Genomic DNA, 14,390 nt, shown 5'->3' with positions numbered 1-14,390 from the left:
ACTCATATATATATATATATATATATATATATATATATATATATATATATATATATATATATATATATATATATATATATATATATATATATGAGAATTATGAGAATCTTAAATCTCATAATTCTTTTAGCGTACATATATCTATATGTACTCTAAAAGAAAACATATATATATATATAAGAAATTTAAAAATTAATTAATCAAATCAGATTAATTGATTTTGAACCAGTTTGATTTGATTAGGTAGATTAGTAATCCTTATGGTTGGGTTGGAAACTCTTTTGAACACCCTACGCACAACGTTTCTTCCTTGTTTGTCGGAGGCGGCGTGGGTGGTTGGATCTCATGGGATTCTTCCGAAGGATCGCGGGCTTTCTCGGGTTGACGCGGGAGGAGGACGAGGCGGAGGAGGATGCGGACGCCCGCCACCAGAACGGCGGCGGAGAGGAAGGCGGCCGGACCGGCGCCGGCCGTCCCCGCGCCGCAGCCAGAGGGTTCAGCGTGCATGTCCCCGTCGCCGTCGAGCGGCCTAGCGTTGGGCCCGTCCTCGTCCCTTGCGATCCCGGTGAAGGCGGTGTTCAGGTGCTCTCTTCAAATCTCGTTCGCGGCTCGACTAAAACTTGGGACCTTTATTTGCCTCTCTTCTCGCTTCTCTTCCTTTCTTCGTATTCTGAGTTTGACGCATATCGTCTCTTCTTCTAGGGTTTTTTTTTTTCTTGGATTATGAACTATAATGCACCGATAACAGTGTCGATTTAAGCCTCTTAGGTAAGATCGCTCGCTCTATTTGTGCATCAGAACTGGCCAATTGAGTAGTTCATCAAATATCGGAATAGATTGACGGATCAGAAAAGTCGAACTGGGCTGGCTTTTTCGTTCCGGAACAGCAAAAATGATGAATGTTAATTAGAAATTACAGCGTCGATCTCTGAAAGGGGAAAAGAGTAACCTTTAAAAGATCTCTTTTTCTCTGATTTCGGCTTGTTATTTTGATTCGATTCCATGAATCCTCTTGCTGGTTAGTACTAATGTTGGACAAACTAATGTTTCTACAAATTAGTGCTAATGTTCCATTTCTTTTCCTTTCATCTTTTAGGGACTCCTCCTCCTCCTCTTCTGGCATTGTATTTCCGATTCATTTTACTAGTTGGGTTATTCAATGCTTTTATTTGTTTCCTCCTTTTCTATATCAATCAGGGTTTTAGGTGGTACACTCGGAGACTACGCATGGACGAAGATGGAGATGTAGCTGATGAGTTCTTGAGCGAAGTCATAGCGCAGATATCCCCCACCCACAACCAGATCGCACCACCTAAGTTCCAGGTGAAGTACAACACCCGACCGACCGCCATGGCCATGAGAAAACAGGTCATCGTGGCCGACGGCAACGTACATCAGAGCTTAGAATACCAAGGGAGACTGCAATGGGTGTAAGCAGACTCGTCGTCCATCGATCGATCCCCAAACCCCCCCAACCGAGCGTTTAGAGTCCTCCAAATGGGACTGCTGCCCGTACAAAACTAGCCTATCTGATGGTTTTGTTTTGACTCCAAAGTGATCCACTATGAATCCTCTTCACCTGTACAAAATGTATGCTTCCGATTTGGTTGTGAAAACTCAAAATGAACTAATTTATTCCGGCAGCAGCAGCCGTCGATTACTCTCTATCTAAACATTTCATGTAATTTGGACAAGTCTAGTCGATTAAGCACGGACACAAACATGAATAGATCTTCCTCCAAGCATGATTTTATTCCTCATGATAATTACAACAATTCAGGAACTATTATAGTACATTCTTATCGTCGAAAATGTAAAGACAACCAAAGATGAAAACTGCATATTCCTTTAGGAGATTGTTGAAGTGCAAACCATAAATCAGTGGCAAACATGTCATGCTTTTATATGAAGTTCGATAAAATATTCTTGACTTGTTTAAGGAGAGCGATGCAGTAGAGAGAAACCAAACAAGAAGCCAAGTTTTGAGTTACACAAGTTGTTTTTAGATCCTTACCAAATGATAACTGCACAGTTACAAGAGTATTTTGCCGATTAAGTTAGCAGCGGCAACATCATTCAGCAATTAAACTATTCCACATATTAAATCGTCGAAAGCTGCAAGCAGGAATCCAACCTTTCTATGCACCAAGATTGTCCACTGAGGTCGGCGATGGTTGGGCATTTGGTGATTGTAAGTTGGAGATTGAGATGAGCTTGGATCGATACTCTTCTGCTGTACCACCGCCATCTTGATCAGCAACAGGAGTGTTAGCTGTGTTAACAGACGACCCTTCTGTAGTGATCACATCTGGAACACATTGAGAGATTGCCATCAGTGACTCCCGTATGAGCTCTGGAGAAACCTCTTTCTTGGATAATATAGCATCCATGTGCAACAAGTATCTTCAGCCTGCAGAGAACGAACCTTTCATGTCTACTAATGATTCTGAAACTTTAAGAAGCTGAAGTTGTAAGGGTGCGGTGCTAAATTAACACAAGGAACATATTCTAGCCCGGTAAGGGTGTAGATCAATGTGTCTCATACCTTGTCACCTTAAGTCCTTGCACAAGGACATCTTGCTACTGGCCAGAGGGGTGGTCAATGTTACCTAGTTTTGTCATGTCCATAGAAATGCTAAAACCAGAGTGAATTTTCTTTCCTTTCCAATAAGGAAAAAAACAAACTACCACTGGGAACATGCCAAAGCCTTATGATATGAGAGAACTGCATAGTAACATATATCAACTTATACATGCAGAAAGTACCATCACCATAAAACACGAATCATTAAAGGAATGTCTACCTGCTTACTCCGAGAATACCAAAGTGATTATGAACACTATTCCTGTCAAAGATTTAAATACTCATGTTCGAGCAACGCATCAGCATGATCCCAAAATGTGCAAAGAGTTCTATAGAGGACATATGTCCCCATATGACCAGCAAAAGAGCATAGATAGGACCTTCTGCGTTTGCTCTGAAGTTGAAATGGATTCTAAACTAGTCTTTACAGTGGTATCTTCTTAATTTTGTGTCACGTATAACAACTTATGATGAATGCAACAACCAACAGCAGGAAACTTCAGTAATCATGATTTGGGGTCGACACTGCAAGAAAAGATATTATGCCAACAAATAACAACAGCAAGCCATGATATCCCAACTATTTGGGGCCAGCTACTTGAAACTTTTACCTTCATTGAGCTATGAACAAAACAATACTTTGGTTAAGATAAGAGCATTGAAATCTTTATGAAGAGCAAAGACAGAAACAAAGGGACAGAATATAGCAGGTAAGCACTGAATGATTCTAGTCTAGTTATTTAATTCCAAAAGGATACAATAACTTTTACAGCTCCAACTTGTGTAAGTGGCAATAAGTGGTCATGCATCCTTCACTATTTCGAAACGATAGAAACTATTATTGTTCATTCATTTAAAGTAATCTTTTTTATAGAGTCTTCAAATGTTAACCTTGATAAGCTTTTTTTTTTGCTAATGTCAAGATTTTCCATGGAAGCAAATCATACAATTTAAGAACTTTTTTAGCTCTTAACTAGAGAAAAAGCAAAGGAGAGTTAATTAAGCTACTACAAATTAGTCTGCTCGGTTAAGAGACAGGGAGTGACAAAAATTCAATGAGAGCCATCCGTAAAAGATGTGTTCCTCAAAAATCTCCAAGCATTTTTACATAAAGACTTCACAAGGAATATCTCAACACATTCAGAGAAAGGATTCAAGAATTTTTCCTTACTAGTTGAGATAAAATTAGCTATGCGGCACAAATTTTTGGTCATCCAACTAAAAGTTCAAGAAGTTCACAAAGGCCATATAACAAATCCAGGAATTTGTAAACCTCTTTCTAAGATTAGAAATGAAGGGCAAGCATTATTAATTGAAAAACCATGTTATGCAATTCTAGCTTCAGATTTCCAAATCAACATGCTAAACACTAGTCCCAATGTCATCGTTTCCGTTGGACCAATCATTGCTTTCTTTCATGTCCATAAATTCACTCCGTATGTATTTATTTCCGTAGTGCACATAGTGCCTTAACCACCAGGATAATACTAGTCCATAAACAATTCACTGCTCGGCAAACAATATCTAATTAACAGAGCTAAGATCCTAAATCTATCAGCAATTCCACAGCAACACCCACTGCCTCCTACATCCTTGTCAACATCCAGTCTCTTTCAGCACAAAATCATCCAAATCTAGAGTTCCACCGAAATTTTCAAATATATACATACATCAAATAATCGATTGTGTTCAAACGAAGCGATGTTAGCAACAATAAAGAGAGAAACAGGCCAAGGCGCCAACTATAGTGAATCTACTAGTGGAAGTAAGTCGAAGCCTACACCAATCCACTTGAAACGGAGGCTCCGATCTTCCGCCAAGTCGCAGATTTCGGTCCAGAGAGAGAGAGAGAGAGAGAGAGAGGGATTCGCCAGAGAGAGAGAGGGATTCGCCGTACCTCTCGAGAGACTTAAGCGGATTCGAGGTGGGTTTCTCTTTGCCTCCGGATTATCGCGAACGCGCATAGGAGAAGGTTGGGAGAGGACGAAAGGGACAAACGATGCTGTTTCTTGGAGGATACGTCCTTATCTAAAGTATTACTCTAAACTTACGGTGAGAATTTTAGGAAAAAACCCTAATTTTCAGAATTATCCAAATATGATTCCAAGTTTCAAAAATTCACTTTTTTTTTTTCAAAATAACAAAAGGCGGAGGGAGAGGAGACTAAAAGGTTGGAGAATGAATTTTTCACAATGATGAGGATAAAATTATCTTTTTCATGCAATTAAAGTTGTTTTGTGAAATTTTTTTAAACTTGAGACGCCTTAAGAAATCCTAAAATTTAAAGATCTTTTTAGGAAATTAGCACAAACTTCCGCTTTATATATATATATATATATATATATATATATATATATGCTTTGTTAGAAATACTTCGCGTGCTGTGCTGTCTCTTACCGACCGGTGAATCTGTTGGTAAGAAAACGTGGGCCGCGTGCCTCCGAGTAGGTGAGGTAGGTAGGTCAATGTCTTTTCCGTTTTGGGCGTCGTCTTCCTTCTTTCCCATCAAGTCGATACTCTCCCGTTAACGGCACGTGGGCCGCGTGCTTCAGAGTAAGTAGACATCCTTTTTCCTGCCATCGAGGGAGCGGCCGTTACTCCTCGGTTGACGGTCAGTAAGTTGTGGGTCCCTCACGATTCTGTCTTGTATACAATTCAATGGAATAAAAAATATTTTAAATGCTGTAAGAAATCTTTCAAAAATTCATTCGTGAATTAACTGACTACCTAATCATGTCATGTCTAGGGCAAAATTCTTCTTGGAAACAGGACGGCTTGATGCACTCGTTGTTGTAAGTTTCCAAGAACAGTCATATTAATTATTATCCAACTCAAAATTAATAACACAGATTGTGGTGCAATTAGGCTTACTCATATAAATCAAATATTGTGCAATTACGAAACCCTCGAGTGTAAAGATGCTAATACTCGTCATGGCCTAATTAATCTCGTGAAATTTCTATACATTATTGTGTCTGGTTACCTTCTCAGCATGTGTGCTGTCACAACGTTCCTGCTGCATTTAGAACCCAAGACGAAACTTGCGTACAGGAATGACAGATATCGGAGTTGCAGACGTGAAATCCAAAGCGACTGCGTACGAGTCACTAGCCACGCCAGCTGCTCTGCTTCTTCACCTCCAAGGCAGCTCCATCGTTGAGCATATCCTGGGCATCTTTTTCCATCCCGAGCTTTGAGAGGGCAAGGGCTTGCAAGTAGAAGGCCGTCGGCCACTCCGGCATGCACACCTGAGCTTGCATGGCGTCGCGTAGGGCCAGCTCCGGTTGTCCATTCATCAAGTAGGAAAGGCTCCGCCTGGCAAAGACCGTGGCTGAAGGAACTGACATCATCATCACCAACTGGATCAAAACGAAATGAATTAAAGCTCTCGCTCCATTTGCACAAGCAAGAATCATACAACAATTTGTTATGGAGTGATCTAAGTAGTTATCCTAGACTAGAGAACCAGACACAAATTTTGATGAGCACTATAAGTTATCTGTAAACAGTATAATAAAAACATTGTACGAATATAATGCCAAAACGATAAGCACAAGGTTAAGTCGAGCTCTCGTATCATCAAAATCCTTAATTTTGTATCCGTCGCTATCTTCACAATTAACAGAGCCAAGGGTACTTTCCACTTGAAGAAATGGAATTCCAAATAAAGCCCCAGGTGGCAAGGCCAAGCATTTTTATCAATCACAGCCTCTTCTCCAAGCTTCTGGTGGCAATGCCTTTGTTATTCTCGTATTAGCCAATTCTTTTCCAGCTATTTTCTGACCTTTAGAAGGTCCAGAAGTTAGGAGAAAATGTGAAATTACTTGTTTTTACTACCACAGAGGAGCAGGGATGGAAGTATCATTTGTGGACCACATAGACCACCAGGTCATACGGACAGCATAAAGATGCCGGTGAGTGTATGCCCCGTCGAACTGAGCTTGAACTTCGGTCCAGCTAGCACTGTAAGTTCCATTATTTTGAGAGTCGGTCACAGAACATCTCCAGTTGTTAGTCCATGATTTGCGTTAACCAGGTTTATATTAAAAAATAAAGGAACAACCCATGCATTTCTAAATAGAAAGCTCATATCTGTTTTTTCTTTTCATTTTTTTCCTCTTTCTCAGTCTATCATTCTTGGGACAGAAGTTGGTTGCATCAGCCCCATTCGAGGACAAAGGAGAGATAATCTACCATCAAGATACAAGTGGTGTTGAGATCAGGAGAGACTCGGGGAATTGGCCTTGGGATCCATCAAAGGCAGTAAACTCCACATACGAAAGGCCAATTCGTGCCTGAGGTGGTAGTAATGTCACATACCTCATCAAGCTTGATATTGAAACTTTCTTCTATAGAATCCATTATAATCTATGTTCAAAAGGAATATGTGTTCAGTATTTTGATCCTGGTTTATTACAATGAATTACAGTTGTCTATTTTTTATAATCTACCAGTAACTTTATCACAGTCTCTCAATTAATTTATTCATATTGTTCATTTAGATCTGTTTTTGTTTTTCACATCAAATAGCTATTAGTGAAGGAAAATCATGCGACCATGTTATATATAGCTCATGGCTCCTTGATTTTCTCAAATATTTACTTCTTTTCTCTACTTTATATTTCTAATCTTGTTTACGATTATTATATTAACCTTTTGCTGAAATGGCTCTCTGAAATTAATCCAATCCTTCAAACATTTGTTAAACTAGAAGTCCACGTAAAGAAAATATGAACAGTGCAACTTGGCAAAACAGAGCATACGAAAATCAAACATAAATATTCACAGAAAATTTAGATTGTATGTAAGCAAAGAAGCTGCAATAATTTGACCAAATCATACAGAAGCAAAAACACAGTTATCATGCATAACAAGTGCTTGTGGTCCAGAGGATAAGTTGAAAATTAAATAATATAGGAGATCGTAGTAAGCATCAGTACATACCAGTAGTGTCAAATGTATAAGCAATGGAGCAAAATGAAGGATTAATTTTTCAGGCTTCAGTTACTTGGTGTAAGGCTACCAAGTTTAAATGTGAAGGTAAAACAAAGAGTTATAAGGACAGGCTAGAAGTCTAAACCATCTTTTTTTCAACAAAAGGAATGGTTCAAGAAGAAACTAAGAAATAAGATAATAAACAAACACACCTTGGAATAATAGTCAATAGCACTCTTGAAATCTTTATCTCTGAATGCAATGTCACCAAATTTCTTTGTATTCAACATCTCTTGCACTTGTTGTGTCCATTCTTGAAAGGAAAGCTTCATCCAAACAAAGAAAACAAACATGCATAATTAAAGATTGACAAGGCTATCACAATTGCCATTTTCAAACCAAATTTCTTGAAGTAACACAGGAAAAAAATGCAGAAGAGAAATTTGCAGCTTTATGCACAAAAAACTCATAGTTGAAGAAGGCTTCACCATGGCAACATAAATGAAGCATGCAACTTACTGAACAAATGAGAGTGACAAGTGTTTTACTGAGGGATTCTAAAAAACATAACATAATATACTCATATTGTTTAATCATGTGAAGTGTGCACATAAAAAAAGAATTCCAACCAATTGATAATTCTTTCAGGATAAGTTAAGATCTTAATTCTCATTAAACGTAAAGATTTTTCCCAAAAAATATCTTGGTTTTGCACAACCAGCACATGATATGATCACCAGATCCACCACAATCCTTGTTCCACTTCCATCAATGTCAAATGTCAAGATATAGAATCTTTTTAAATTGTTTCTGAAACCTTACCTCATTTTCTGCACCTTCTTCATCTTTATAACCTGTCTTAAGCAATATATCATGCACAGCTGTTAGATCCATCCTTGCACAAGCCTTTCCAAGTGGTGAGAGCATCACCGGCAGCACCTGTTCTGTCTTTGTTATACCCATGAGAGCATGTGATGGAATCTGCATCATCAATGATTACGAAGTTAAAGCTGCGCAAGAATTCGAAAAAACATAAAATTAGAATGCTGAGGCATAACTAGTAGATAAAAGTTATTGTAAGTTCACCTCTTTCTGAGTTTGAAGTGGTGCTAGGGCAGAAAGAAGAAATTTAGAGTTGGGTCGATCTCTAGCCTCAAACTGTAGACATTTTGAAGCTAGTTCAACGAAATTAGTAGCATCATCATTAGCATATTGCCCCTCCAGGGAAGAATCCATAATCATTAACATGTTCTTTCCTCTTATTAGGTCTAGTGCCTGAAAAGAGAGAACAAAAACAATCAATAAATAGTGAACTTATAGACAAGTGAGCAGATCAGACAAAGCAACTATATATATAAAATTCACGAGACAACATGTTCAAAATGTTAACTGTAGCACTGAGGTAAGAATGTTCATGTGCATGTGGTAATTTAGAAAAGGTAGAATGAAAAATGTTTTCATTAGCTAATGATAAGGTTCGACCATGATAGAGAGAATAAATAATGAAAATTTATTTAAGATGGCATGGATATGTTTGACGGAGATGTAGATACCATGGTTAAATAAAGTGAATCATTTGGTGCAATGAAAGGTAGCCAGAGATCTTAGAGAACTTTATTAAAAACTATAAAAGATTTTATTGCTCGTTTAATTAGGGATACCGCCTTACACGGAGCTCAATGGCAAGAAAAGAGCCATATAGCTGGACCTGAACATTTAGTGATGTTCTGATTGTTCTTCAGCTGTTGAATATAAAGTACACAAATTTCTAAAAAATAAACAAAGTTCAAACTTAATGAGAACTCTTCCTCAGCCAAAATGTGAAAAGTCACAGAGTGGTAAAATCATATCAGCTTCTAAACCACCTGCCACACTACACCACATGTCAACCATAAATGTATACAAGAAAGGATCAAATAACGTTGGAGCCAACAATTGACGACTACTAAGATAAGGCAATCAAAATATAGTAGCAGTTATTTTCAATCTCCAGATAAGTAATGATTTCAAGATGGTGATTCAATCCATATTTAAAAAGGTTGAGTTAAAATGAAAGAGAGAGAAAAACGAGCAAAGGCAAGCTCAACAGGAACATAAGGCTATCTCAAATATACATACATATATTCCATGCTCCAGCTAGAAAAATGAAGCACTTTAGTTTGTCCTAAGTTCATTTCTTAATTATTTAAATGACCAAATAAAAGGGTTGAGATTATGAACATAATATGATAAACATTCCTAACATGACGAGAATTGCCTACTTTGATAATGTGGACATACATGACTTGGGGGGATATGCTTCCCACTCAAAAGATCTAAAAGTACAGTTCCATAACTGTAGATTACACTCTCTGGAATTACCCTTCCTGCACAATTACATAAATCCAGGTTAAGTTATGCTACAACAAATTAATAAGAGTAACAATATCATAAACTTGGAAGTATGGATATGAAGTACACTTAGAAGCCAAACATTGGCTGATGAACATCACCAAAGTAAGAATCCTGAAGGATCACTTATATTATCTGGATACTTTATCTTGTTCCAGAAATGCCAAATTCAGTAATAATAACAGCAACATTAATGAATGTCTAGGAAAAATTAGTTAGATAAGCCTTTAAATCAAGTTTCTTTCAATATAGGCCACACTACAGTTTACTTGCAGCAACGTTGAATTGAAACAAAAAGGCAGAGAAGGATGTGAATGGAAGGATCAAGCACCATTATACGGCAGAGACAGGATCTGCTTCCTTTTGCCTATGCGCCAGTGACAAAGACATTGTTACAAAACAAATCATTTGCCAAAAAGGGTCAAATAGGACTATGGGGAATACATTTGATTCAATACTAATTCAGTGATTTCACTAGTACAGCATAATAATATACCTAAATTTTCTACCTGTATAAGTGGGACCCAGTTGTGGAGAAATTTAACAAGTGCATCAGTAATGATAATTTAGCAAATTGCAAGAATCAAGAGTATTGAAGGTAATTGAGTTACCAGTTCGCAAGAATTCTGGTGGAGTGTAAGCTAGGTTAGTGCTATAACTTTTTCCATCTCGGCTATTTTTCATGAGACCAAAACTAGACAAACGAGGATCTCCATCCTGGCAAAAACAAAGACAAAATATACAAAATTTGCAGAAGTTAATAAGCGTAAAGAATAACTAAATAATGTCTTCCAGAAACACCCGAGACATAGTTTTACATTGTGAAAATCATTTTCCTCGATCCTAGGCAATATGGCTTTAGAAAAACTTTAAAAATTAAATTCCACAAGACGTTATACATTAAATATCTCATAGAGCATTTAAGTTAGAAATCCATTTCACATATATATCCAGAATATATCAAATTCAATATCAGTATTTTTCAGTCCAAAATGCATGAAATTTTATGAATTCTAGTCCAGTGGATAGCAATCTATAAAATCTTTAGATATTATCACAACAACCTGCATGATACATGGAAGAGTACCTTATAACTCATTGAAGAATTACTCAATAGGAAAAGCCTTTATTTGACAAGTGGAAAAGCATAAAAATGTAAAATCATCAATTTACTCTTTGTTAGTGACCAGCATAATGCAAAATATAATATATGATATGCTCACAAAGTTTTGGGTATGTCAAAGGACCTTTATAATGACAACACCTTAACTATAGCAGGATTAAATTTTCAAAGGTAATAATTTCGTTATAATGCAGCTCACAGCACCAAATTACATATTTAAAAAGCAAAGAAAATTGTCCCAAATCACATTTAAATTTCATACCTCATCAAAAAGAATTCTATAAGAATTCAGATCATGATATATTCTCCGGTTTTCAGTATTATAATGATCAAGTGCTTGTGCAATGTAGTATGCCACCCTAACTCGCATTGCCCATGGTAGAGGCTGCTTATCCCCTAACAAAATGGAAAATCACATAGTAAACCAAACATTCATACTTTAGCAAATGAGTCACTTCAGCATTCACATATGTTTCCAGTTGAGATCTCAAATAGTACAACCACAATGAGAACCAGTTGGGGAATGTGGTTCCTGTTACAATTCGAAAGGTTGCTCTTACAAGAAATTAACATACTAATTGCACATATCACTATAGCTATCAAGGAAACAGGTGGCACAGCCACTATAATAGAAGTCTCAAGCATAGAATGAAATGAAATTTCAAACATAATAAAAGATGGATCCACATATCAGATAAAAAGTTTCTCATCAAAGTGTATCATGAAGCTTCTGCAGGCTAAAAGCATAAACATATGCTGCAATTGGTTGAAAATTTTCAATTAGCAAAATTATATTGGTGGATTATCTTGAACTTCGACTGCTGATCTCCATTTCAGATATCATGTTAGTCAAATTAGGTAAGTGCTAACGTGTCTATCCATTTTTTTATATGACAAGCATGAAAAAAATACTTTGGTACTCCATGCTTCAGAATAAGTTATGGGGACCAGAAAGCCTAACTTTGGGTAGTGCTAATGCACCAGAAGAAAGTGCTAAAATGTAAAGACTCAGATCTGTTTGGATAATAGCTTCTGGAGAGAAGAGAAGAGGAAGGCATGAAAAACAGACCAAGAAAGAGTAGAGAAAGGAAGCCGCTCTTCCTATGTCTGGATGCAAGGAGAGAAAAGAAGGGAAACACTTTTTTTTTTCTCTTATTTCTGAAAACCAAGAGAGGTTGCAAGAAGTACTAGCCAATTTTGGTCTTGATTATTTTAGTCTTTCATATTTCTTTCTTTCCTATCACGTTAGGGTAAAGAGCTAACTATATTTAGGGCCCTTACTCTCCCATCCTCTCCAATTCAGAAGAGAAGTAAAAGGAACCTCAAAGAGAATCAGATTCTCCCTATTTCTCTCTACTTCTCTCCGGTTGTCTCCTATTTGCTGCATCCAAACAAGAGAATCCACTTCTCTTTTGTACAATTATTCAAAGTTGAAAGCTCCTTAGCTGATATTATCCAAGTTGTGTAAGTTTGGCAGGAGTCTGTCACCACTTTGGTGCATACTACATTCATTAAAGCTTTATATATTCTGCTAGGTCCTTTCAATAAATGTTAACTTTCTTTTCTTTTGTAGAATTTATGGCTAGATCCCCCTCTCTTGTTCATACTAAACTTTTCCATTGATTGTCAATAGATCTTTCCCAAATAAAACAATAATAACTTAAAAAACACTTTTCCAATTTCACAGGATTGTTGACATCTTGTCGTCCTACCTCTTCTTTAATTGGCTAGAGCTATATCAACATCTACTGACTTTAAATAAATGAAGATTGTCTAAGGGAAGGAAAAGCGAAGGAAAATTTAAGGATTCCAAAGTATAATTTGTAAACGGAAAGGCCATGCAACTCATCAAGTCTTGTACAGAAGCGTACAATGGAAAAGATGCTTAGACAATGTGTCATTGGGCATGAACTCTGCGACGAGAAGTCTCTCGTCATCCTCCGCACAGCATCCGATGAGGTTCACCAGCCTCTTATGCCGCACCTTTCCCACCCCCGCAGCTTCCGCCTGCAAGAAGATCTCAAAGAAATACTCATTCAAAACAATCTTTCTGCAATAACCATAAATCTAACATTACAGCTAAAACAAAGGGACCAAAATCCGACCACAAACTGCTGGGCGTCGGGCCACGACTGCTTAGAGAACCTCTTGACAGCCACCAGCCGTCCTCCATCAAGCTTTCCCCGGTACACGACATTGGGCGCCTTCTCGCCGCTCTCGGAAACAATCAGGTCCGGGCTGAAGCCCTTCGTCGCCGCCCTCAGCTCCGCCAGCCCGTATTCCTTGAAGGCCGGCACCTGATCCTGGTCCCCCGCCTCCCCATTCGTTTCTATCACCCGAAATAAGAACAAAACATATCCACCAAATATGGAGCGAAAACGGAAGAAAGGGGGAGAGATGGAAACGAATGGCCATCGATGGTACCGTGATCTGGCTTGTCGGCGTGGTCGGGATCGTCTTCGGGGGAGTGGAGGTTAGTTGTCTTGGAGTGGAAGCAGCCCATCTCGCGGAAGGGCGAAACCCTAGAATCCCATTCGACTTGGGTCCGGCGGAAGGCGAAGAGCAGAGAGAGAGAGAGAGAGAGAGTCGTGGAAGAAGAGGGAGGGAAGAACAGACCAGTGGAGAGTGAGATGAAGCTGATGCCGTTTGGGTGTGCGTGTATGGGTTTTCTCCGTATCAATATAATACGTGTTCTTTCTACGTGATGATGTGGCACGAAGTGGAGGAAAAAATTTTAAAGTAGAAAAGTTTTTCCTACCACCTTTGTCTACCTGACCACACACACCACGACCGAATATGGGTCCCAAGTGAGGTAAGATGCCATTCAGCGGACAGTAAGAAACCCGAGTAAGTCAAAAATGAGTAGAAAAGGCTTTGCTAGGGATGAAGCGCTCCGTTTAGACAGCGCGTGCGAATCACTAGTATATTTGTTTGTCCATAAGAATTGCTTGTGCAAGACGCGTCCGAACTCCGATTCAAACTTGCGACGTGCCTGGAGTCCAGGTGGCGCGGGCCAAAAACTACAGAAGCAACACTTCGATCGTCCCCTCTTTTCTACCAGTCATTCGATTGGACGCATACTTTTCGGGCCACGCCTGGAAGTGGAGGAACAATAAAAGTACTTGTTCGTCTCGAAAGCATGCTCAGGTAGCTTCATCTTTGTAAATAACTGAACAAGGCAGCCTAACGTGCCATACCAGCGAGCTCATTGGAAGCAATCTGGGGTCCATCATTCCACGTAAGTCTGACAGGTAACCAGAGATGGAGGAATAAGTGGGTCGCGTCACTCGGGTTCCAGTAAGTCAGAGACCGAACTAAATAATAATAATATTGTTAGTATTTCTAATGACTTAATAT

The 14,390-nt window shown here is 38.5% G+C and overlaps 2 protein-coding genes and 1 long non-coding RNA gene across 3 annotated transcripts; 1 reads left to right on the top strand and 2 right to left on the bottom strand.

The window, feature by feature from the left end:
* The first annotated feature begins 281 nt into the window (after positions 1–281).
* LOC135627158 (uncharacterized) lies at positions 282–1,665 on the top strand. Its single transcript, XM_065133154.1, has 2 exons — positions 282–582; positions 1,198–1,665. The coding sequence occupies exons 1-2, from the start codon at positions 346–348 to the stop codon at positions 1,432–1,434; spliced, it is 474 nt and encodes a 157-aa protein (XP_064989226.1). The 5' UTR covers positions 282–345; the 3' UTR covers positions 1,435–1,665.
* Positions 1,666–1,865: 200 nt separating this feature from the next.
* LOC135627159 (uncharacterized) lies at positions 1,866–4,602 on the bottom strand. The gene is made up of 2 exons (XR_010492542.1): positions 4,482–4,602; positions 1,866–2,410 (listed from the first exon to the last, which is right to left on the bottom strand). It is a non-coding gene; the product is annotated as an uncharacterized LOC135627159 (long non-coding RNA).
* An 895-nt stretch (positions 4,603–5,497) lies between these two features.
* Positions 5,498–13,669, bottom strand: LOC103970664 (serine/threonine-protein kinase BSK2). The gene is made up of 10 exons (XM_009384533.3): positions 13,458–13,669; positions 13,139–13,362; positions 12,905–13,040; positions 11,296–11,429; positions 10,522–10,627; positions 9,800–9,885; positions 8,606–8,794; positions 8,342–8,500; positions 7,732–7,845; positions 5,498–5,943 (listed from the first exon to the last, which is right to left on the bottom strand). The coding sequence occupies exons 1-10, from the start codon at positions 13,534–13,536 to the stop codon at positions 5,692–5,694; spliced, it is 1,479 nt and encodes a 492-aa protein (XP_009382808.2). The 5' UTR covers positions 13,537–13,669; the 3' UTR covers positions 5,498–5,691.
* Positions 13,670–14,390: the final 721 nt, after the last annotated feature.

Source organism: Musa acuminata, chromosome BXJ2-11 (genome assembly GCF_036884655.1).
Source record: "Musa acuminata AAA Group cultivar baxijiao chromosome BXJ2-11, Cavendish_Baxijiao_AAA, whole genome shotgun sequence".
Classification (NCBI taxonomy): Eukaryota; Viridiplantae; Streptophyta; class Magnoliopsida; order Zingiberales; family Musaceae; genus Musa; species Musa acuminata.
The sequence above is the reverse complement of the archived record's forward strand: the minus strand, read 5'-3'. Positions and strand labels throughout refer to the sequence as shown.